Genomic DNA, 23,693 nt, shown 5'->3' with positions numbered 1-23,693 from the left:
CATAGGCTTTGCTCAGAACATTTCCAGGCTGTGTCTTCCACCCTCTGTAGATTGGTCTGAGTATGGATTTGTACACATTCAAAGTTGAAGCCATTTCTCAAGGCTTTCTTGGGTTTCACTGTTCACTAAACTCTCCTGGTTCTTCCCTGTATTTGTACTGTTTCCTGGTCAGCTTGGGATATGTCAAGAGCTTACCTCAGCCCTTCTATGGTTCTTTTATTTCCAGGATCTCCTTATTAAATTTCTGGTTGGTTCACTGCTTTCTCAGAATTGTGACTTCAGTCTTGGGCAGGAAAGCTTTGGATTTTCCTCATCTGTTCCCAACAGAATCTGCCACTTTTAGCTGGCAAAGCCATGAGTTCTCACATCCTTCCCCAAAACAAATCCACCCCTTTTTTTGCATCCATCTTCAGCCTAGTAAAACTATAGTTCTCACCAACTGAACTCGGAGATAGTGGGCTGTCATCCAGCAGTTACATTGCTTGGAATTTTCCCCACAAATGTGCAGAGGCACATTTACAAGGATACTCACTGATTGCAGCGTTTATTATAATTTATAATGAATTGGAAACAACCTAAGCAATGAAAGTAAGTGGTTAAATTATGGCACACCCATATAATGGAACCATTACAAACAAATAGATAAAGCTAGCTATATGTTCTGATACAGAAAGATGTTCAGTGGTGAGGGCATTGCAGCCTGGTACATGTACAGAAAACTTTGAGGGAACTCGTAAGAGACTTAATAGTGCTTTCAGCTGGCAGGTTGGGCATTAGGAAGAAAGATTTTTAATCTTACATAGTTGTATACTATTTGGGTGGATCGTACATTTTCTTTTTTTTTTTAATTCTAGTAATATATATACAAACTAAAGTTTCCCCTTTTAACCACATTCAAATATATAGTTTAGTGTTGTTAATTATGTTCACAATGTTATGCTACCATCACTACTACCAATTACACAAACTTTTCCATTACCCCAAATAGAAATTCTGTACAGTTATATTAACATTAACTCCCCATTCAAGAATTTGTTTTTAAAATGTTTAGTCTTAAGCTGTAGTAACTGAGATGTGCATTTCCATTTAGATGAAATAATAGTTTTTTGTTGTAATTTGAATTAAACTCAGTTGAAACTTAAATTAAAACTGAAACCCTATCCTTGCCTTCAAACTTATTCCCCTATAACCCTCTCAAGTTAAGGTTGTTTTTTTTCCCCCTTACGAACCTTATGGTCAAGAGAATGGAGTCATCCTTCCCCTCAGTCCCAAATGCTGGATTTAAACCATTTCTCCACTCAAGTTAAAAAATTCTTATGTCCTTTGTGGCTTACATTATCTAGCTATATTATGGTTCTTAACATGATGCAACACTATCATCTCCTGACTTCTTGGTCACTCCCATTTGAGAATTCATGGTACTAATACCTAACTCACTGTATTTTCTTTCTCCCAAGGCTTGCTATCATCCAGGGATTTCAGTGCCCATTTTGTACAGCCCTTTCTATACCTGATCCCTATAGTACTCAAATTACTACCAGCAGCATCACCACCACCCCAGAACTTGTTAGGAATGCAAAATCTCAAGCCCATCTTAGATTGACCTGATGTGGTTCTGCTGCACACTTAAGTTTGAGAACCACTGCCCTGGCCTTTACATTTCCCAGATCTACTCATGTTCAGTAAAGCATTCCCTCCATTCCAGCCATGTACTCCCTGGACCACATCTTAGGGCTATTCTAGATCTGCTCTAATGATTTAACTTTGCAAAATCATCTTTTTCTGCCTCTTCCTTAAATATTATTGTTTGGGGTTCTGCCCAACCCCCATCCCATCTCATTCTGTACACTTTATATCCTCGCCTAGATGTTGAAAATTTCCAAATTTAACTCTCTAAATCAGCTCTTTCTTGGAGTTTTGGACTCATGAATCCTACTGCATATCACATCTCCATGTGTATATTCTACAAGTTTTATCATGTTAAGCCCTCACCACCACCACCACCACCACCACCACCATCAAACTTAATCATTCTTCCTGCTTCTGAATATTAAAGAATGGCTCCACTAGGTGTTAAAGACTTGTCTCTTAGAAACCTTGATGATATCCCTGATTCATTTTTTTTCCAACATTTGCATTTTTTAAAATTCAGTTTTATTGAGATATATTCACATACCATACAGTCATCCATGGTGTACAATCAAGTGTTCACAGTACCATCATATAGTTGTGGATTCATCACCCCAATCTATCTTTGAACATTTTCCTTACACCAGAAAGAATTAGAATAAGAATGAAATATAAAAGTAAAAAAGAACACCCAAATCATCCCCCCATCCCACCCTATTTTTCATTTAATTTTCGTCTCCATTTTTCTGCTCATCTACCTGAATTCATTTTTTTTCTCCTGCATCTCCCATAGTCATCTAAATTCTTTGCCTTTAACTAAATTCTCTGTCAGTTCCACATCCTAATAACCCTTAAATGCATCCATTTCTCCCTATTCTTATTGCCAATAACCTGGTCCAGGCTGTCATCCTCTCTTAGTTGGAATTCTGCAATTGGTTCCTAACTGATTCTTGCATACCTTGTTTTATCATCTTCCAATTCTTTCTTCACAAATGTCTTCCATTGTCCTACCACGCTCACCTATGCAACTTCAACTTTTGCCTCATCTTTTCTCAAATTCTATATTCTAGACATGCAGAACTTGGTTTCTTGAGGGTACTGTACCTTTTCTTTGCAGTTGGTTTGGCTTAATTTTTTTGCAACACAGCATCACATCTTGTTCACTGGGAAATGTCATTCTTATTTAATTATAGTAGGCTCAATTTGCTACATATTGGTTTGTTTTTTTTTTTGTTGTTGTTGTTGTTTTTCTTTCAGTATGTCCTAAAATACATTCAGTGAAGTAGTATGAAGAACACTAATCTTAATGTACTATCTAAATCAAGGTATAGAACTTTTCTAGAATCCAGAATGTTCATCCTTGTGCCCTTTCCCAGTCAGTAACCATTTTACCCATGAAAGAAACATATCCTTTCTGACACCATCAGCTAGTTTTCCTGTTCTTGAACATGATACAGATGGAATTGTGTACCATGCACTCTTTTGTGTGTGTGTGACTCCTTCAGTTAACATAATGTCTTTGAGATCCATGCATGTTTTTTATATGTATATATATGTTTTTTGGTTTGTTTTTTTGTTATTGCCATGTAGTATTTTATTCTGATAATATTTGGGATTTGTTGGTTGGTTGACTGGCTTTTGCAGACTGTGAAAAAGCTTCAAAGAATATTCTGGTATGTATCTTTTGGTGGGCATGCACTGATATCTCCTGGGTATATTCTTAGGAATAGAATTTAATAGATACTACCAGAGGCGGGGCAAGATGGCAGACTGGTGAGCTCTATGTTTTAGTTACTCCTCCAGGAAAGTAGGTAGAAAGCCAGGAACTGCGTGGACTGGACACCACAGAGCAATCTGACTTTGGGCATACTTCATACAACACTCATGAAAAAGTGGAACTGCTGAGATCAGCGAAATCTGTAAGTTTTTGCGGCCAGGGGACCCGCGGCCCCTCCCTGCCACGCTCAGTCCCATGGGAGGAGGGACTGTCAGCTCCAGGAAGGAGAAGGGAGAACTGCAGTGGCAGCCCTTATCGGAAACTCATTCTGCTGATCCAAACTCCAACCATAGATAGACGGAGACCAGACACCAGAGAATCTGAGAGCAGCCAGCCCAGCAGAGAGGAGACAGGCATAGGAAAAAAACAACATGAAAAACTCCAAAATAAAAGCGGAGGATTTTTGGAGTTCTGGTGAACATAGAAGGGGGAAGGGCAGAGCGCAGGCCTGAGCTCAGGCCCTGAGGCGCATATGCAAATCCCGAAGAAAAGCTGATCTCTCTGCCCTGTGGATCTTTCCTTAATGGCCCTGGTTGCTTTGTCTCTTAGCATTTCAATAACCCATTAGATCTCTGAGGAGGGCCCTTTTTTTTTTTTTTTTTTTTTTAATCCTTTTTTCTTTTTCTAAAACAATTACTCTAAGAAGCCCAATACAGAAAGCTTCAAAGACTTGCAATTTGGGCAGTTCAAGTCAAGAGCAGAACTAGGAGAGCTCTGAGACAAAACGCAATAATCCAATGGCTGAGAAAATTCACTAAATACCACAACTTCCCAAGAAAAGAGGGGTGTCCGCTCACAGCCATCATCCTGGTGGACAGGAAACACTCCTGCCCATCGCCAGCCCCATAGCCCAGAACTGCCCCAGACAACCCAGTGTGACGGAAGTGCTTCAGATAACAGGCACACACCACAAAACTGGGCGTGGACATTAGCCTTCCCTGCAACCTCAGCTGATTGTCCCAGAGTTGGGAAGGTAGAGCAGTGTGAATTAACAAAGCCCCATTCAGCCATCATTTCAGCAGACTGGGAGCCTCCCTACACAGCCCAGCAGCCCAGAACTGCCCTGGGGGGACGGCACTCACCTGTGACATAGCACAGTCATCCCTCAACAGAGGACCCGGGGTGCACGGCCTGGAAGAGGGGCCCACTTGCAAGTCTCAGGAGCCATACGCCAATACCAAGGACTTGTGGGTCAGTGGCAGAGACAAACTGTGGCAGGACTGAACTGAAGGATTAGACTATTGGAGCAGCTTTAAAACTCTAGGATCACCAGGGAGATTTGATTGTTAGAGCCACCTCCCCCTCCATGACTGCCCAGAAACAGGCCCCATATACAGGGCAGGCAACACCAACTACACACGCAAGCTTGGTACACCAATTGGACCCCACAAGACTCACTCCCCCACTCACCAAAAAGGCTAAGCAGGGGAGAACTGGCTTGTGGAGAACAGGTGGCTCGTGGACGCCACCTGCTGGTTAGTTAGAGAAAGTGTACTCCACGAAGCTGTAGATCTGATAAATTAGAGATAAGGACTTCAATTGGTCTACAAATCCTAAAAGAACCCTATCAAGTTCAGCAAATGCCACGAGGCCAAAAACAACAGAAAATTATAAAGCATATGAAAAAAACAGACGATATGGATAACCCAAGCCCAAGCACACAAATCAAAAGACCAGAAGAGACACAGCAGCTAGAGCAGCTACTCAAAGAACTAAAGATGAACAATGAGACCATAGTACGGGAGATAAAAGAAATCAGGAAGACCCTAGAAGAGCATAAAGAAGACATTGCAAGACTAAATAAAAAAATGGATGATCTTATGGAAATTAAAGAAACTGTTGACCAAATTAAAAAGATTCTGGACACTCATAGTACAAGACTAGAGGAAGTTGAACAACGAATCAGTGACCTGGAAGATGACAGAATGGAAAATGAAAGCATAAAAGAAAGAATGGGGAAAAAAATCGAAAAAATCGAAATGGACCTCAGGGATATGATAGATAATATGAAACGTCCAAATATAAGACTCATTGGTGTCCCAGAAGGGGAAGAAAAGGGTAAAGGTCTAGAAAGAGTATTCAAAGAAATTGTTGGGGAAAACTTCCCAAATCTTCTAAACAACATAAATACACAAATCATAAATGCTCAGCGAACCCCAAATAGAATAAATCCAAATAAACCCACTCCGAGACATATACTGATCACACTGTCAAACACAGAAGAGAAGGAGCAAGTTCTGAAAGCAGCAAGAGAAAAGCAATTCACCACATACAAAGGAAACAGCATCAGACTAAATAGTGACTACTCAGCAGCCACCATGGAGGCAAGAAGGCAGTGGCACGATATATTTAAAATTCTGAGTGAGAAAAATTTCCAGCCAAGAATACTTTATCCAGCAAAGCTCTCCTTCAGATTTGAGGGAGAGCTTAAATTTTTCACAGACAAACAAATGCTGAGAGAATTTGCTAACAAGAGACCTGCCCTACTGGAGATACTCAAGGAAGCCCTACAGACAGAGAAACAAAGAAAGGACAGAGAGACTTGGAGAAAGGTTCAGTACTAAAGAGATTCGGTATGGGTACAATAAAGGATATTAATAGACAGAGGGGAAAAATATGACAAACATAAACCAAAGGATAAGATGGCTGATTCAAGAAATGCCTTCACGGTTATAACGTTGAATGTAAATGGATTAAACTCCCCAATTAAAAGATATAGATTCGCCGAATGGATCAAAAAAAATGAACCATCAATATGTTGCATACAAGAGACTCATCTTAGACACAGGGACACAAAGAAACTGAAAGTGAAAGGATGGAAAAAAATATTTCATGCAAGCTACAGCCAAAAGAAAGCAGGTGTAGCAATATTAATCTCAGATAAAATAGACTTCAAATGCAGGGATGTTTTGAGAGACAAAGAAGGCCACTACATACTAATAAAAGGGGCAATTCAGCAAGAAGAAATAACAATCGTAAATGTCTATGCACCCAATCAAGGTGCCACTAAATACATGAGAGAAACACTGGCAAAACTAAAGGAAGCAATTGATGTTTCCATAGTAATTGTGGGAGACTTCAACACATCACTCTCTCCTGTAGATAGATCAACCAGACAGAAGACCAATAAGGAAATTGAAAACCTAAACAATCTGATAAATGAATTAGATTTAACAGACATATACAGGACATTACATCCCAAATCACCAGGATACACATAATTTTCTAGTGCTCATGGAACTTTCTCCAGAATAGATCATATGCTGGGACATAAAACAAGCCTCAATAAATTTAAAAAGATTGAAATTATTCAAAGCACATTCTCTGACCACAATGGAATACAATTAGAAGTCAATAACCATCAGAGACTTAGAAAATTCACAAATACCTGGAGGTTAAACAACACACTCCTAAACAATCAGTGGGTTAAAGAAGAAATAGCAAGAGAAATTGCTAAATATATAGAGACGAATGAAAATGAGAACACAACATACCAAAACCTATGGGATGCAGCAAAAGCAGTGCTAAGGGGGAAATTTATAGCACTAAACGCATATATTAAAAAGGAAGAAAGAGCCAAAATCAAAGAACTAATGGATCAACTGAAGAAGCTAGAAAATGAACAGCAAACCAATCCTAAACCAAGTAGAAGAAAAGAAATAACAAGGATTAAAGCAGAAATAAATGACATAGAGAACAGAAAAACAATAGAGAGGATAAATATCACCAAAAGTTGGTTCTTTGAGAAGATCAACAAGATTGACAGGCCCCTAGCTAGACTGAGAAAATCAAAAAGAGAGAAGACCCATATAAAGAAAATAATGAATGAAAAAGGTGACATAACTGCAGATCCTGAAGAAATTAAAAAAATTATAAGAGGATACTATGAACAACTGTATGGCAACAAACTGGATAACGTAGAGGAAATGGACAATTTCCTGGAAACATATGAACAACCTAGACTGACCAGAGAAGAAATAGAAGACCTCAACCAACCCATCACAAGCAAAGAGATCCAATCAGTCATCAAAAATCTTCCCACAAATAAATGCCCAGGGCCAGATGGCTTCACAGGGGAATTCTACCAAACTTTCCAGAAAGAACTGACACCAATCTTACTCAAACTCTTTCAAAACATTGAAGAAAATGGAACACTACCTAACTCATTTTATGAAGCTAACATCAATCTAATACCAAAACCAGGCAAAGATGCTACAAAAAAGGAAAACTACCGGCCAATCTCCCTAATGAATATAGATGCAAAAATCCTCAACAAAATACTTGCAAATCGAATCCAAAGACACATTAAAAAAATTCATACACCATGAACAAGTGGAGTTTATTCCAGGCATGCAAGGATGGTTCAACATAAGAAAATCAATCAATGTATTACAACACATTAACAAGTCAAAAGAGAAAAATCAATTGATCATCTCAATAGATGCTGAAAAAGCATTTGACAAAATCCAACATCCCTTTTTGATAAAAACACTTCAAAAGGTAGGAATTGAAGGAAACTTCCTCAACATGATAAAGAGCATATATGAAAAACCCACAGCCAGCATAGTACTCAATGGTGAGAGACTGAAAGCCTTCCCTCTAAGATCAGGAACAAGACAAGGATGCCCGCTGTCACCACTGTTATTCAACATTGTGCTGGAAGTGCTAGCCAGGGCAATCCGGCAAGACAAAGAAATAAAAGGCATCCAAATTGGAAAAGAAGAAGTAAAACTGTCATTGTTTGCAGATGATATGATCTTATATCTGGAAAACCCTGAGAAATCGACGATACAGCTACTAGAGCAAATAAACAAATTTAGCAAAGTAGCGGGATACAAGGTTAATGCACATAAGTCAGTAATGTTTCTATATGCTAGAAATGAACAAACTGAAGAGACACTCAAGAAAAAGATACCATTTTCAATAGCAACTAAAAAAATCAAGTACCTAGGAATCAACTTAACCAAAGATGTAAAAGACCTATACAAAGAAAACTACATAACTCTACTAAAAGAAATAGAAGGGGACCTTAAAAGATGGAAAAATATTCCATGTTCATGGATAGGAAGACTAAATGTCATTAAGATGTCAATTCTACCCAAACTCATCTACAGATTCAATGCAATCCCAATCAAAATTCCAACAACCTACTTTGCAGACTTGGAAAAGCTAGTTATCAAATTTATTTGGAAAGGGAAGATGCCTCGAATTGCTAAAGACACTCTAAAAAAGAAAAACGAAGTGGGAGGACTTACACTCCCTGACTTTGAAGCTTATTATAAAGCCACAGTTGCCAAAACAGCATGGTACTGGCACAAAGATAGACATATAGATCAATGGAATCGAATTGAGAATTCGGAAATAGACCCTCAGATCTATGGCCGACTGATCTTTGATAAGGCCCCCAAAGTCACTGAACTGAGTCATAATGGTCTTTTCAACAAATGGGGCTGGGAGAGTTGGATATCCATATCCAAAAGAATGAAAGAGGACCCCTACCTCACCCCCTACACAAAAATTAACTCAAAATGGACCAAAGATCTCAATATAAAAGAAAGTACCATAAAACTCCTAGAAGATAATGTAGGAAAACATCTTCAAGACCTTGTATTAGGCGGCCACTTCCTAGACTTTATACCCAAAGCACAAGCAACAAAAGAGAAAATAGATAAATGGGAACTCCTCAAGCTTAGAAGTTTCTGCACCTCAAAGGAATTTCTCAAAAAGGTAAAGAGGCAGCCAACTCAATGGGAAAAAATTTTTGGAAACCATGTATCTGACAAAAGACTGATATCTTGCATATATAAAGAAATCCTACAACTCAATGACAATAGTACAGACAGCCCAATTATAAAATGAGCAAAAGATATGAAAAGACAGTTCTCTGAAGAGCAAATACAAATGGCCAAGAAACACATGAAAAAATGTTCAGCTTCACTAGCTATTAGAGAGATGCAAATTAAGACCACAATGAGATACTATCTAACACCAGTTAGAATGGCTGCCATTAAACAAACAGGAAACTACAAATGCTGGAGGGGATGTGGAGAAATTGGAACTCTTATTCATTGTTGGTGGGACTGTATAAGGTTCAGCCACTCTGGAAGTCAGTCTGGCAGTTCCTTAGAAAACTAGATATAGAGTTACCATTTGATCCAGCGATTGCACTTCTCGGTATATACCCGGAAGATCGGAAAGCAGTGACACGAACAGATATCTGCACGCCAATGTTCATAGCAGCATTATTCACAATTGCCAAGAGATGGAAACAACCCAAATGTCCTTCAACAGATGAGTGTATAAATAAAATGTGGTATATACACACGATGGAATACTACACGGCAGTAAGAAGGAACGATCTCGTGAAACATATGACAACATGGATGAACCTTGAAGACATAATGCTGAGCGAAATAAGCCAGGCACAAAAAGAGAAATATTATATGCTACCACTAATGTGAACTTTGAAAAATGTAAAACAAATGGCTTATAATGTAGAATGTAGGGGAACTAGCAATAGAGAGCAATTAAGGAAGGGGGAACAATAATCCAGGAAGAACAGATAAGCTATTTAACGTTCTGGGGATGCCCAGGAGTGACTGTGGTCTGTTGATTTCTGATGGATGTAGTAGGAACAAGTTCACAGAAATGTTGCTATATTATGTAACTTTCTTGGGGTAAAGTAGGAACATGTTGGAAGTTAAGCAGTTATCTTAGGTTAGTTGTCTTTTTCTTACTCCCTTGTTATGGTCTCTTTGAAATGTTCTTTTATTGTATGTTTGTTTTCTTTTTAACTTTTTTTTCATACAGTTGATTTAAAAAAGAAGGGAAAGTTAAAAAAAAAAAAAAAGAAAAACAAGGAAAAAAAAAAAAAGATGTAGTGCCCCCTTGAGGAGCCTGTGGAGAATGCAGGGGTATTCGCCTACCCCACCTCCATGGTTGCTAACATGACCACAGACATAGGGGATTGGTGGTTTGATGGGTTGAGCCCTCTACCACAGGTTTTACCCTTGAGAAGACGGTTGCTGCAAAGGAGAGGCTAGGCCTCCCTATGGTTGTGCCTAAGAGCCTCCTCCTGAATGCCTCTTTGTTGCTCAGATGTGGCCCTGTCTCTCTGGCTAAGCCAACTTGAAAGGTGAAATCACTGCCCTCCCCCCTACGTGGGATCAGACACCCAGGGGAGTGAATCTCCCTGGCAACGTGGAATATGACTCCCGGGGAGGAATGTAGACCCGGGATCGTGGGACGGAGAACATCTTCTTGACCAAAAGGGGGATGTGAAAGGAAATGAAATAAGCTTCAGTGGCAGAGAGATTCCAAAAGGAGCCGAGAGGTCACTCTGGTGGGCACTCTTATGCACACTTTAGACAGCCCTTTTTAGGTTCTAAAGAATTGGGGTAGCTGGTGGTGGATACCTGAAACTTTCAAACTACAACCCAGAACCCATGAATCTCGAAGACAGTTGTATAAAAATGTAGCTTATGAGGGGTGACAATGGGATTGGGAAAGCCATAAGGACCACACTCCAGTTTGTCTAGTTTATGGATGGATGAGTAGAAAAATAGGGGAAGGAAACAAAAAGACAAAGGTACCCAGTGTTCTTTTTTACTTCAATTGCTCTTTTTCACTCTAATTATTATTCTTGTTATTTTTGTGTGTGTGCTAATGAAGGTGTCAGGGATTGATTTGGGTGATGAATGTACCACTATGTAATGGTACTGTAAACAATCGAAAGCATGATTTGTTTTGTATGACTGCGTGGTATGTGAATATATCTCAATAAAATGAAGATTAAAAAAAAAAATAGAGACTACCATACAGTTTTCCAAAGTTGTATCTACACTCCTGCCCTCCTCCTAGCTATATATGAGACCTCTAATCCTTACCCACACTTGTATTGTCAGTTTTTTTTGAAAGTTTAGCCATTCTGATGGGAGTGTAGTCATATTTTATTGTGGTTTTATCTCTCTTTTTATGAAGTGCCAATTCAAGCCCATTCTTAACTATGTATTACAACTGTCTTTTCCCAATACATGGCTCACCTTTTCTCTCACTCTGATATCTTTTGATGAACAAAAGTTCTCATTTTAATGGAGTCTAATTCATCATTTTCTCCCATTTATGATTATTGCTACTTAAGAAATCTTTCCTTATATCAAAGTTATATTTATTTTTAAGGCAGTCCACAGAGAATTTATGGAGAATGCTTTGGAATCATGTGACCTTCAAGTTGTATGTCTCATAGTGAATAAACTGAATATCCCTAATCATTTCTCCCTAAGGAAACAGAAAAGCATTGACTTTCATATTCCAACTAGGACGTTTGGCACAAAAGTTATAGAATACTATCTATTTAAAAATATTATATGCCCAGGGGATCAGAGCTGAAGTTCATATTGTAGTAATTTCCTATTACATTGAAATGGAAAATGAAACAATTTGTCAGTTTTTGCTTGTTAATAAGGCAGAGTGTATAGACGGTACAAATTACTAATAATTATTAGTAATTTAAACTTAAAAAAATGTTATTGAACTATATAAATATAAACTTACAGATTGAAGGAGTGGCAGAGCAGGGTAGGGAAGGGGCACATGAAACAAGTTGTCTTAAAGGGCATTATAAGGTATAAGGTCTTTGGCTTTTACTCTAAGATAGAGCCATGACAGGGTTTTGAGCAGTTGATTAACGTAGAATTGCTCTGACTTTTGGTGTTTAAAAGACACTTTAAATGGGAGCAAGGAGATTGGTTGGGAGATTATTTCAGTAGTCCAGGTGAGAGGTAATGGTGGTTTGGACCAGGATGGTGAGAAATGGTTGGATTTGGTATGTGTTTTCAAAGTAGAATCAGTGTTAGTTATGGGGTATGAGAGCATTAAGGATTACTGCAAGATCATTTGACCTTTGATCATGATTAGGTGACTTCAGGAATCAGAAAATGTTATAATTATTTTTGTAATTAGAAATTTGAGGATTTATACAGAAGATACAAAGCTATATGAATAGAATAAGTTCTTTTTTAAAAATAATATATCATACATTTTAAAAAATGGAGATAAGTCCAGATACATAAAAACATGGAGTTATTCCAGCATGATGGGGTTTCAGATGACTTTTATTTCCTTCTTTTTGTGCTTCTGTATTTTTATGTGGGGTGGGGGGACCTTTTTAAAGAAAATATCTTTATAATTGGTCTTAAATTGAAGCATAATGTTGATTTACTCACACTGCTGTATAAGGATGGTTTAGCAGTTGGTGTAGAAAAAAACATCCTTGTGTTTAGTTACCTGTTTCAAATCACAGCTCTCTGGTTAACTCATCTGTAAAAATGAATTATTGTTCCACAACGCAAAGATAGTTAAATGTATCCCACACTGTGCCCAGCATATATAGTATGTATTCAGTAGAAGTCATTATGTTTACCTTCATGTAGAGCTGCCTTTCACTATGAGAGTTGACATAATAATTTTCAATTTAAGTGATGGGAACAGATCTTTGTCAGAAGAATCAGCTTATTAATAACCAGGATGATGCTTTCTCTCCTTTCTCATCAGATAAACTAAGATAGACTCCTTGGCTTAATAACTACAGCATACCTTTTTTCTTACCAGTCCTGGTGGGCCAAAGGAAGGTTTTGATAGTCTCTTAGGCTAGCGTCAGCTACAAGAAATCATTAGGGTTTTTATCACAGCACAAAAGCATTATGGGTAATAGAAGGAGAATGTGTTTGATTGTGAATTGGGGCATCTAACTTTGGATCTGGTTCTTTGATTAATTTTTTTATTCAGCTAAAATTCACATAACATCAAATTCACCATTTTAATCATTTTAAATGTACAATTTGTTGCCTTTAGTAAATTTACAATGTTGTATGACCATCACCACTTTTAATTCCAGAACATTTTAATCACCTTGGGGAGGGGGGGTGACGACAAAGAAGCCTGTACTCACTAAGCAGTCACTCCCCATTCTCCTCCTGTAGCCCTGGCAAACAGTAATCTGCTTTCTCTTTGTGTAGATTTGCCTGTTCTGAACATTTCATATAAGCTGAAATTATACAATATGTGGCCTTTTATGACTACTTCTTTCACTTGGCATAATGTTGTCAAGGCTCATCCATGTTGTAGTATGTATTAGTACTTCATTCTTTTTATGTTGTATAGATAGTCCACATTTGATTGTCTTCATTTTTTTGGGTATTATGGCTAATGCTGCTATGAACATTCTTGTACAAGTTTATTGTGTAGTTTTTCTTGGGTTTACATCCAAGTGTGGAAATACTAGTCTGTATGGTAATTTTTGTTTAATTTTTTTGAGGAACCACCAAACTCACTAATTATTTTTAGACCTCAGTTTCAATATCTGCAAAGTGTGCAGGTTTATTCATTAAAAAAATATTTGTTAAACCCTTTCTACAGGGCAGACACTGTGCTGAATAGAGAGGATCCTTTCACAGAACTGATTGGTTGGTTGGGGTAGGAGAACAGGAAAACAGACATAGAATAATTATACAGAAAGCTTCCCAATTAAAATTATGACAAAATCTATATAACTCTACAGTTGGTTTGTTCAGACACCCCATTATTACATGAAACTTGGAATAAGGAAGTGAGATATGGTAGGTTAATACAGATTAGAGTGAAATAGTGACACATCCCAAAGTAATTTGGGCAGAGAATAAGTATATATACAGGGCCCCCCAGAGGAGCTGGGGGAAAGCGCTGAAGTGTTGGACTTCCTCACCTGGACTGATGCTGATGCTGTCACAAACATTAGGACTGGTGGTTTGATGTGCTGAGCCCTCTATCATGGGACTTGCCCTTATGAAGCTTGTTACTGCAAAGGAGAGGCTATACTTGCATATAATTGTGCCTAAGAGTCTCCTTGAGTACCTCTTTGTTGCTCAGATGTGGCCCTCTCTCTCTCTCTAACTGAGCCACCTCAGGCAGGTGAGCTCACTGCCCTCCCCCTACGTGGGACCCAACTCCCAGGGGTGTAACTCTCCCTGGCAACGCAGGATATGACTCCTGGGGATGAATCTGGACCCAACATTGTGGGATTGAGAATATCTTCTTGACCAACAGGGGGCTGCAAAAGAAACGAAATAAAGTTTCAGTGGCTGAGAGATTTCAAATGGAGTTGAGAGATCACTCTGGTGGACATTCTTATGCACTATGTAAATAACACCTCTTAGGTTTTAATGTATTGGAATGGCTCGAAGTAAATACCTGAAACTATCAAACTCCAACCCAGTAGTCTGGACTCCTGTAGACGACTTGTATAACAACGTAGATTACAAGGGGTGACAGTATGATTGTGAAAACCTTGTGAATCACACTCCCTTTAGTGTATGGACGGATGAGTAGAAAAATGGGGACAAAAGCTAAATGAAAAATAGGGTGGAATGGAGGGGTGATTTGGGTGTTCTTTTTTACTTTTATTTTTCATTCTTATTCTGATTCTTTCTGATGTAAGGAAAATGTTCAGAAATAGATTGTGGTGATAAATGCATAAGTATATGATGGTACTGTGAACAGTTGATTGTACACCATGGATGACTGTATGGTATGGTACATGAATATATTTCAAAAAAATTGAATTTAATTAAAAAAAAATTATGGCAAATTCTAAAGAGGAAATGTGGAGAGGACTGTGAGACCTGAGAGGGTTCCACATCTAGACTGGTGTGGAGAGGTGTCAGGGAAGGTCTTCAGTAGTAAGTACTAATGATGCTGAGACATATCTGTTAGTTTAGTGAAGTTATATAAAAATAATAGCACCTAATATTTACTGAGTGCTTATCAGTTACCAGGCACTGTTCTAGTCTCACAAGTCTACAGATAAGTAAACTGAGGCATGGAGAGGTCAAATAACTTGCCCTCAATTTATACCTAATGAGCTGTGATGCCAGTGTTAAAACCCAGGCAGTCCCACCTCAGAACTCCACCACCACCATGTTATTATACTTCTCTTTCCTCTCCAAAGGAAGCAGCCATATGCAAAGCCTCTGAAGAAGGGGTGGTAGTACGTAATATTTTTGAGGAGATGAAAGAATGCAAACAGGAGTGAAGTAGCACATGATGGTGTGAGTTCTTGTGGAAGGAGAGTGATGGAATATGAGGCCCAAGGGTTAGGTGGGACCAAATCAAACAAAGCTTTTTTGGTCATTTTAAAGATTTTAATAGAGTTGACTATACACATGGTTGATATAATTCTTCTTGGCTTTGGTAGTAGTTGCCCTTATAATGGTGTTCACCATGAAATGAATAAAACTTAAGCATCGAGGTTCCTCACTTTCGTGGGCCTCTATGAGTTCTAGAAACTGTGAATTATAATGTATTTTGCATGGACAATTGAAGCCAGGTTCCAATCAGTAAGCATTTCTGGTAAATAGATATGAGAGATCTTTGAAAAAGAAGGCCCTCACAATTTTGTAAGCTTTAATTACCACAAATCCTGGATCCATTCCTTAAAATTTCTGTCAATAGCATCTCTCTTATTTTACACATTTACTGATTTGGGTGGAGATTCAAGGGGAGGTGGCTGAAATTTCTATCTTAAGGCAAGATCCTCAAAGTCTGAAAATGTTGAAAGGTCCCTAAACTTGGCAATAGAGAGTAAATAACAGTAGAATAGAGTATAAGAAACATGGGCAAAAAAAGGCTCCAAAATAAAACTGTAGACTCTGTAATTACTGATTTGATTAGTACAGTTACATTTGTTTGAGAGCATATGAGCATTTCAGTATTTTTGTGTCATGGCAATTTTTATAGCCATAGTAAATAAATTAAAATTGTATTTTGTGAATAGAAAATGCTCTTCCTAATAAACTTCTTTAAAACATTTTTTATTGTGAAATTCAACATATATGCCTAATAGCAGTAACTTTCAAAGCACTATTTAACAAGTAGAGAGCAAATTTCAAAGAATATTATGTATTACAGTTCTTAATAAACTTTTTGTTCTTTGGTTTTAGGCGCCTGATCACAGACTCAAAAGTTAAATTAAAGTATCAGCATTTAATAACCAATAGCTTTGTAGAGGTAAGTGATTTCTTTTATGGTTCCCTTCCTTTAATGAAGGGAATTGTTTGTTAATAGAAATATTACTAATAGAAATATTACTGATTTTCTTTGACTCTCGACAGTAAGAAACACTTTTATCGTAAACTTGAGATAAAGATTTTATTTTGAAGCATACCAAAACAGCTTTACAACTTCTCAAAGGAATGTGACACATCACTAAGTACATCTGTCATTAGAGATCTTGAACTTTGCTGGTAAAATTATTTTTACAGTATTCATCTTGTATCTGTCTTTATCCCTAGTGGGAAATTGTAGCAGATAAGTTTATGGAGCGACAGATGTAGTTATGCCATGTTTATGTAGTCATGTCATGTTTGATTATGTTTGGGATTCTAACCCTGCATATTTCTCTGCTTGTTTAAGGTACCACTGCCAGTAAACCTTGTTAATAAAAAAAAATGCTACAGTTACTCTCATGACATTTCTTTCTTAGAGCAGAACTGAGCAGGCAGTGGCCTACCTGCTTTTGTAAATAAAGTTTTATTAAAGTATGTCCACACCCGTTCAGTCTATGATTGCTTTTCACTGCATGGGCAGAATTGAGTAGTTATTACAGAGACTGTAACGTCTACAACACCAAAAGTCTTTATCATCTGGATTTTTACAGAAAAAGTTCGCTGACTCTTCTATAGGAGCACCGGTGTAACCTGGAATCTTAATTCTAGAAAGTTTTCATTTCTGTTAGAGATTTTGCAGGTCAGATCTTCTAGAAAACAGCATTTTTAGGAATAGTATTATTTTTGAAGTGGACAGTGGACTTCTGAGGTCTGATGCTGAATATTGCTTGAGCTATGTTTGGTCCAATAATAAAAATATTTCATAAGTTGTATTTCTTTTGGTGCAACTAATGTGCACTCTTGCCTGTGGCTTAGGAACTGGCTTTTGTTCTCAGAAGCAGTAAGAACTATTCTGCAGCATCTTATCACCTTCCCTGATTAGGAGCATGTCTGGTTTTCTTGCATCTTATGAAAATTGCCCTGAAATAGAACCATAAAGAAATCAGTGCTCGCTAATGGTCACATAATGAATAATTATTTTAAAATTTCTCATTGGGATTTTGAAGATAAAGGAGATGGCATGGTTCTATTTTAAAAAATCAAATCTTCGAGAGATAATTTTGGAAAAAACAATGGATGCAAAAGCAGTACCATAGAAGACAAGTATTGTCAGCAGATTTTTTTTTTAATGCAGTTTTATTGAGATATATTCACACAGCATAGAAACCATCTAAAGTATCCAGACACTGGTTCACAGTATCATCACATGGTTGTGCATACACCCCATGATCAAATAAATTTTTATATGCTCATGTCACCATCAGCCCTCTGCCCCTTCAAGTGAATATCTCCACCTTGAACTAGGGGAGCAATATAAATAATTGCTTTGTGTTGTAGGAAATCGTGCATCTTTTTTTTTTTTTTTTTCCAACTTGTGTTTTAGTGCAATCGACTGTTAAAGTGGTGTCCTGCCCCAGATTGCCACCATGTTGTTAAAGTCCAATATCCTGATGCTAAACCTGTTCGCTGCAAATGTGGGCGCCAATTTTGGTAAGCAAGTGATTTCCTAAATTGGAATTGTGCGCATCGCTGTTCTATTTCTGCTGTTTATTCTTGGCAGTAAAATGGCACAAGAAAAATTGTTTACTTCAGGCAGGGGAGGTGTAAGTGATGTTGGTTTAAAATAGTATATATTCCTTAAATGAGAATTGGATGAAAAAGATACTTCTTAACATAGTTTTCTTTAACTTTTTATTTTGAAATAATTTCAAATTTACAGCCAGTTGCAAAAAATAATACAAAACACATACAGAGAACTCCAATGTACTTCACCCAGATATCCAGATCCAACAATTTTTTTTAACATTTTAACACATTTGCTGAATCATTTCATCTGTGCATCCCCTAAACATTTTTTTTCTTTTTTGTTTTTTTTTATTTTGTCTTTTTTTCCATCCCCTAAACATTTTGAGAGTGGATCATATGCATCTTGTTCTTAGAGCATTTAGTACTTTGATATATATTTCAAAAAATATATACTCTTATGTAACCACCTGAAGTTCAGTTATCAATTTCAAGAAGTTTTAAATTGATATAATGCTTAGTCTATATTCCAGTTTTTTTGTTTGTTTTTTTCCAGTTAATCCCAATAATAGCCTTTGGGCATTTTCTCCTCCATTATTAGGTCCAGTCCAGGATCACGTATTTCATTCAACTGTCATTGTCTCTTCAGTCTCTCTCACTCTTTTTTTTTCTTTCTTAAATGTGCGAACATACACAACATAACCTTTCCCATCTCAGCCACTCCCAAGGGTATCATTCAGTGGCATTAATCATATTAAAAATTGTGCTACTCTCACCACCATCCATTCCCAGAGCTTTCCCATCACCCCAAACAGAAACCCTCCACCCATTATGCATTAACTTCCCTTTCAAACTCTTGCCCCCACTACCCCTCCCAACCTACTTTCTGTCTCTATAAATTTGTATATTCTTGATTCCTTTGTGTCTGACTTATTTCACTCAATATTTTTAAGGTTCCATTCATGTTGTAACATGTATCAGAACTTCATTCCATTTTTATGGCTGAAGAATATTCCGTTGTATGTATTTACCATATTTTGTTTATCCATTCTTCTGCTAATGGACATTTAGGTTTCTTCCACCTTTTGGCTATTGTGAATAATGCTGCTATGAACATTGGTATACAAGTATCTGTCCCTGTTTTCAATTCTTTGGGGTATATACTTAGAAGTTAGATTGCCAGGTCTTATTGGTCGTTTTTTTGTTTAACTTTGAGGAACTGCCCAACTGTTTTCCATAGTAGCTGCTTATTTCGTAAACAAATTTTCCTTTAAGTACCACTGTAACCTGTATAGGAACAAGCCTACAGATCTGGGACAAGAACTCAGTTCTTCTCATTACTAGTTGATTGCTTATTTTGGCAAATTATGTTTGGTTCCTTTTGATTCTTGTTCTACTTTCAAATGATATCTTAGGGCATAAAATACATAATTTTTTTTCTTTCTTTAACTCTGACATGATTAATCTTACTCCTTGAAAGAAAACATACAGGTAAATTTTGAGAAATGATACATGGTTGATTAGGTGTGATTTTTAGCTTTTCCTGTGGCTCACCTGCCCCAGATTTCTTGGTAATAGGGATCCTTGGAATTCTATAGTTTATTCTTCAGCTGCTGAATTCGAGATTCTACTTAATAGGGAATTTCCAATGCCACATATTAGGGAGTTGAGATGTTCTTCCTTTCCTTTGAGGATCTTTTAGGAGTGAGAAGCCAAGCCATGCCAAAAGCCTCTGAAGCTAGGAAGTAGATATTTTATTGGTTTTCCATGCCTTTCTTTTTATCTCTAATCATCTACAGAATTAGAATTATACATCATTAATAATACTTCCATAAAGGGCAGGTAAATTCACTAAGGCATGTAGTAATGTGTGTAAAATACATGCTATGTTGATAAATAGTCAAATCTAAGATTAAATGTGCATCTTGTTTCAGAGTTTACCCTGTAGTTAGAGGGTGGAGTCTAACTGATTTCATATCTACTTTCAAATATATTTTTAGTATAAAACATTTCAGGATAGAGAATAGCAGAGTAACAATGAACACCAGTGAATCTATAACTCAGCTTAACCAAAATTAGTATTTTGTTTCTTTTTGTTAAGAAATAAAACATGACAGATGCATTTGAAGCTCTCTGGTTCCCTGCTCCATCCCATTCCCTATCTACTTCTACAGAAGTAGCCATTATCCTGACTTCATTTAAATTGATATTACTTTGTTTCTGTCTTTTGCAAAGGATTTTTGGCTTTCCTGAATCACTTGATTAGCTAATTAATCAGCTATTCCATGGTTATTTTTCTTAAATTTTTGTGTTTATTCCTAATTCCTGTTTTTTACAACTTCGTATACTGTGAGCCTAGAAAAGAAAAATGAATTAACAATTAATACATCCTTAAAGAACATTTAGTTTCACTCTTTTGTTTTATATTCTGCCTAATACCACTTCTCAGAGGGCTGAGGTTTGTTTATTTGGATTATACAAAGATATTTGCTTTCTACATTTTATTTACTATGCATTAGTATTAAATTATATAATCATCCTACAAAGTGGGACTTCTATTCTTCATTCAGAGTGTTAAATAAAAGATCTAATATACACTGGGAAAGCATTGTTTGGAAATTAAGTTCTAAATATAATCTCAGACACTTTAGCAACCTTAGTGAAAATTATTTCAATTTGCTTTCAGTTAGAGAATGGTTACATCAGGGAACCATAGATTTTAAAGCTATCAGAAAAATAGATTTCTAACTAAACTGATTTTTATTATGAAATTGTCATCAAGGTGTGTTCTTATGCTTACAATTCATTTATTCATTTCACACACATTGATTGAGTGTCCACTACATGCTGCTAATTATAATACTAAATAATAGATAATTTACTGTATTATAAAATAGACATGATTCCTGTCTGTATTTGTTGCTCACTCAAAACTGGTGAAAATACTGTGGAAACCAAAACCATGAAAATGGCTGGTTTGTTTACTTAAGTAAGTAAGACTAATTCTTTTAATTCTTTGTATAACTTTACAGCTTTAACTGTGGAGAAAACTGGCATGATCCTGTTAAATGTAAGGTGAGTTTGTCTCGCATTTTAATTTCTGAATAATATGGTGCACTGCTATGAAATGATGACTAAAAATCACAGCCCAGGATTTTGTTATCTATCCTTTTAGTAGATGAAGATTTCGTCTTGCCCTTTTTACTTCGGATGATGATTACAGATATTCAGGGACCATTCCGTGGTATATAAGGAGAAGATAAAAATGTCATCTCCAGATTATCAGTTTAAGGCACTTAACATGGTTGAGGCATCTCCCTTGGCAGGCTTTGTAGTTAGCTGAGGGGACTAACAACCTTGGAGCTGAGGTTCTCCAAGCTCTAGGTTCCCTATTTGGCTCTAGTCAGAAAAAGTCCTCCTTTAGTTGATTTTATATATACTGCATATGAGAAGTATAGGACTTCCCTGGTTTAATAGTAAGTAAGCCCAGTGATAATCTTGTGTTTTAGCTTTTATATTTAAGCTTGTCCATAGTAAAATGCTGAAAATAATTTGCTATTCTTTTTCTTAAGTCTTTTGTTGTATCCTAACAGTTGTTATTTTCAAACAGTGGTTAAAGAAGTGGATAAAAAAGTGTGATGATGACAGTGAAACCTCTAATTGGATTGCAGCCAACACAAAGGTTGGTATTTTCCTTCATAAGCTCTTGGTGATGAAACCGATAAGGATAAGTTCATCAGCATTAGCAAAAGCAGTGACTTCACAGTTAAGGGCCTTGTTTTGACCTTTTTCTCCATTAAGTTTTTCCCAAAATGATTGCCTGTTTAATAATAAAGTAAGTTTTCCTTTATTTCAGCACTAAGTTTGAGTTTATTTTGGATTTTTTTTTTTTTTTTAGTAGAGTGTTGAGGTACTGTTCTGCAGGATGTGCAGTACTGCATTTTAGTTTTCCTCCACAAGAAGAACATTAATTTTCTACTCTGTTCTTGGCTACCTTTTAGTACACAAACGTATTGTAGCGTTTACTACACCTAGTGTGGTTCTATTAGACTAATTTACCTTTCTGCCTTAAAAAGTCCCCAGTGTTTACTTTATTAGGAGTCATTCATTTCTTTAGGGCAAGATTTGCACCTAACTAAGCAACTATTTTAGTATTGTAACTGAACTTAACAAAAGAAAGTTTCTTCAAATCTCACTTCATGTAAACTTTTAAAACAGGATTTATTGAGAAACTTGACTCCTACGAAATAGAAATTATGGGATAATATGGGTATCCCTTGGCACTTTTTTTATTGCTGCTGTTTTGCAGAGCCCATGATACTAGTTTCAAAATTCAATTTCTTTGTGACCATGAACCAGTTCCTTACCTTAGACAAATGTCTTACAAATGGAAGTACTCTTGAGTACTCTTAAGTGATAAGCAAGCATTTAAATCCCAAATGTGTGCTCAGCTAATATCTTAATAAAAAATTTACAAATATGCTGCCTTTGTTGAAGAGAAATTCAATTTTATATCTGTAGAAAAGGGAAATGACTTCAGTGATGAATGATAGGCTGATTCATGAGCTATTTATTTTTAGTATTGTTTTTCACATGTGAAGATGATGCTTAAAGAATGCTCTTTGTCGGTTGCTGCAAAGGAGAGGCTAGGCCTCCCTATGGTTGTGCCTAAGAGCCTCCTCCCGAATGCCTCTTTGTTGCTCAGATGTGGCCCTCTCTCTCTGGCTAAGCCAACTTGAAAGGTGAAATCACTGCCCTCCCCCCTACGTGGGATCAGACACCCAGGGGAGTGAATCTCCCTGGCAACGTGGAATATGACTCCCGGGGAGGAATGTAGACCCGGCATCGTGGGACGGAGAACATCTTCTTGACCAAAAGGGGGATGTGAAAGGAAATGAAATAAGCTTCAGTGGCAGAGAGATTCCAAAAGGAGCCGAGAGGTCACTCTGGTGGGCACTCTTATGCACACTTTAGACAACGCTTTTTAGGTTCTAAAGAATTGGGGTAGCTGGTGGTGGATACCTGAAACTATCAAACTACAACCCAGAACCCATGAATCTCGAAGACAGTTGTATAAAAATGTAGCTTATGAGGGGTGACAATGGGATTGGGAAAGCCATAAGGACCACACTCCACTTTGTCTAGTTTATGGATGGATGAGTAGAAAAATAGGGGAAGGAAACAAAAAGACAAAGGTACCCAGTGTTCTTTTTTACTTCAATTGCTCTTTTTCACTCTAATTATTATTCTTGTTATTTTTGTGAGTGTGCTAATGAAGGTGTCAGGGATTGATTTAGGTGATGAATGTACAACTATGTAATGGTACTGTAAACAATCGAAAGTACGATTTGTTTTGTATGACTGCGTGGTATGTGAATATATCTCAATAAAATGAAGATAAAAAAAATGTATATTAGATGGGATACCTTATGTAGTGAACTGAGACTGTGTCTTGATATAGAGCTATGTGGACAGTTCATTATTTCATTATGAGCATACAAAAATAATTCCAGAAATAAAAGTTGGCTTTATAAATCTTTTCATTAAATTATTAATAGCCATAGGCAAAGGAAGCATCCACCATCAAGAAAAGAAAAAAAAACAACTTTGATTTTTGCCTAGAA

General features: G+C 37.0%; 1 protein-coding gene across 2 annotated transcripts in view; it reads left to right on the top strand.

Moving 5' to 3' along the window:
* ARIH1 (ariadne RBR E3 ubiquitin protein ligase 1) overlaps positions 1–23,693 on the top strand; it is a 163,928-nt gene that overhangs the window by 121,054 nt on the left and 19,181 nt on the right. For both annotated transcript variants that reach the window (XM_037833495.1, XM_037833496.1), the window contains 4 exons: positions 16,381–16,447; positions 17,930–18,036; positions 21,102–21,144; positions 21,680–21,751. In XM_037833495.1, the coding sequence (XP_037689423.1) occupies positions 16,381–16,447; positions 17,930–18,036; positions 21,102–21,144; positions 21,680–21,751 (289 nt within the window). The remainder of the gene's footprint in view (positions 1–16,380; positions 16,448–17,929; positions 18,037–21,101; positions 21,145–21,679; positions 21,752–23,693) is intronic.

Source organism: Choloepus didactylus, chromosome 4 (assembly GCF_015220235.1).
Source record: "Choloepus didactylus isolate mChoDid1 chromosome 4, mChoDid1.pri, whole genome shotgun sequence".
In the NCBI taxonomy this organism is placed as follows: Eukaryota; Metazoa; Chordata; class Mammalia; order Pilosa; family Megalonychidae; genus Choloepus; species Choloepus didactylus.
The sequence above is the reverse complement of the archived record's forward strand: the minus strand, read 5'-3'. Positions and strand labels throughout refer to the sequence as shown.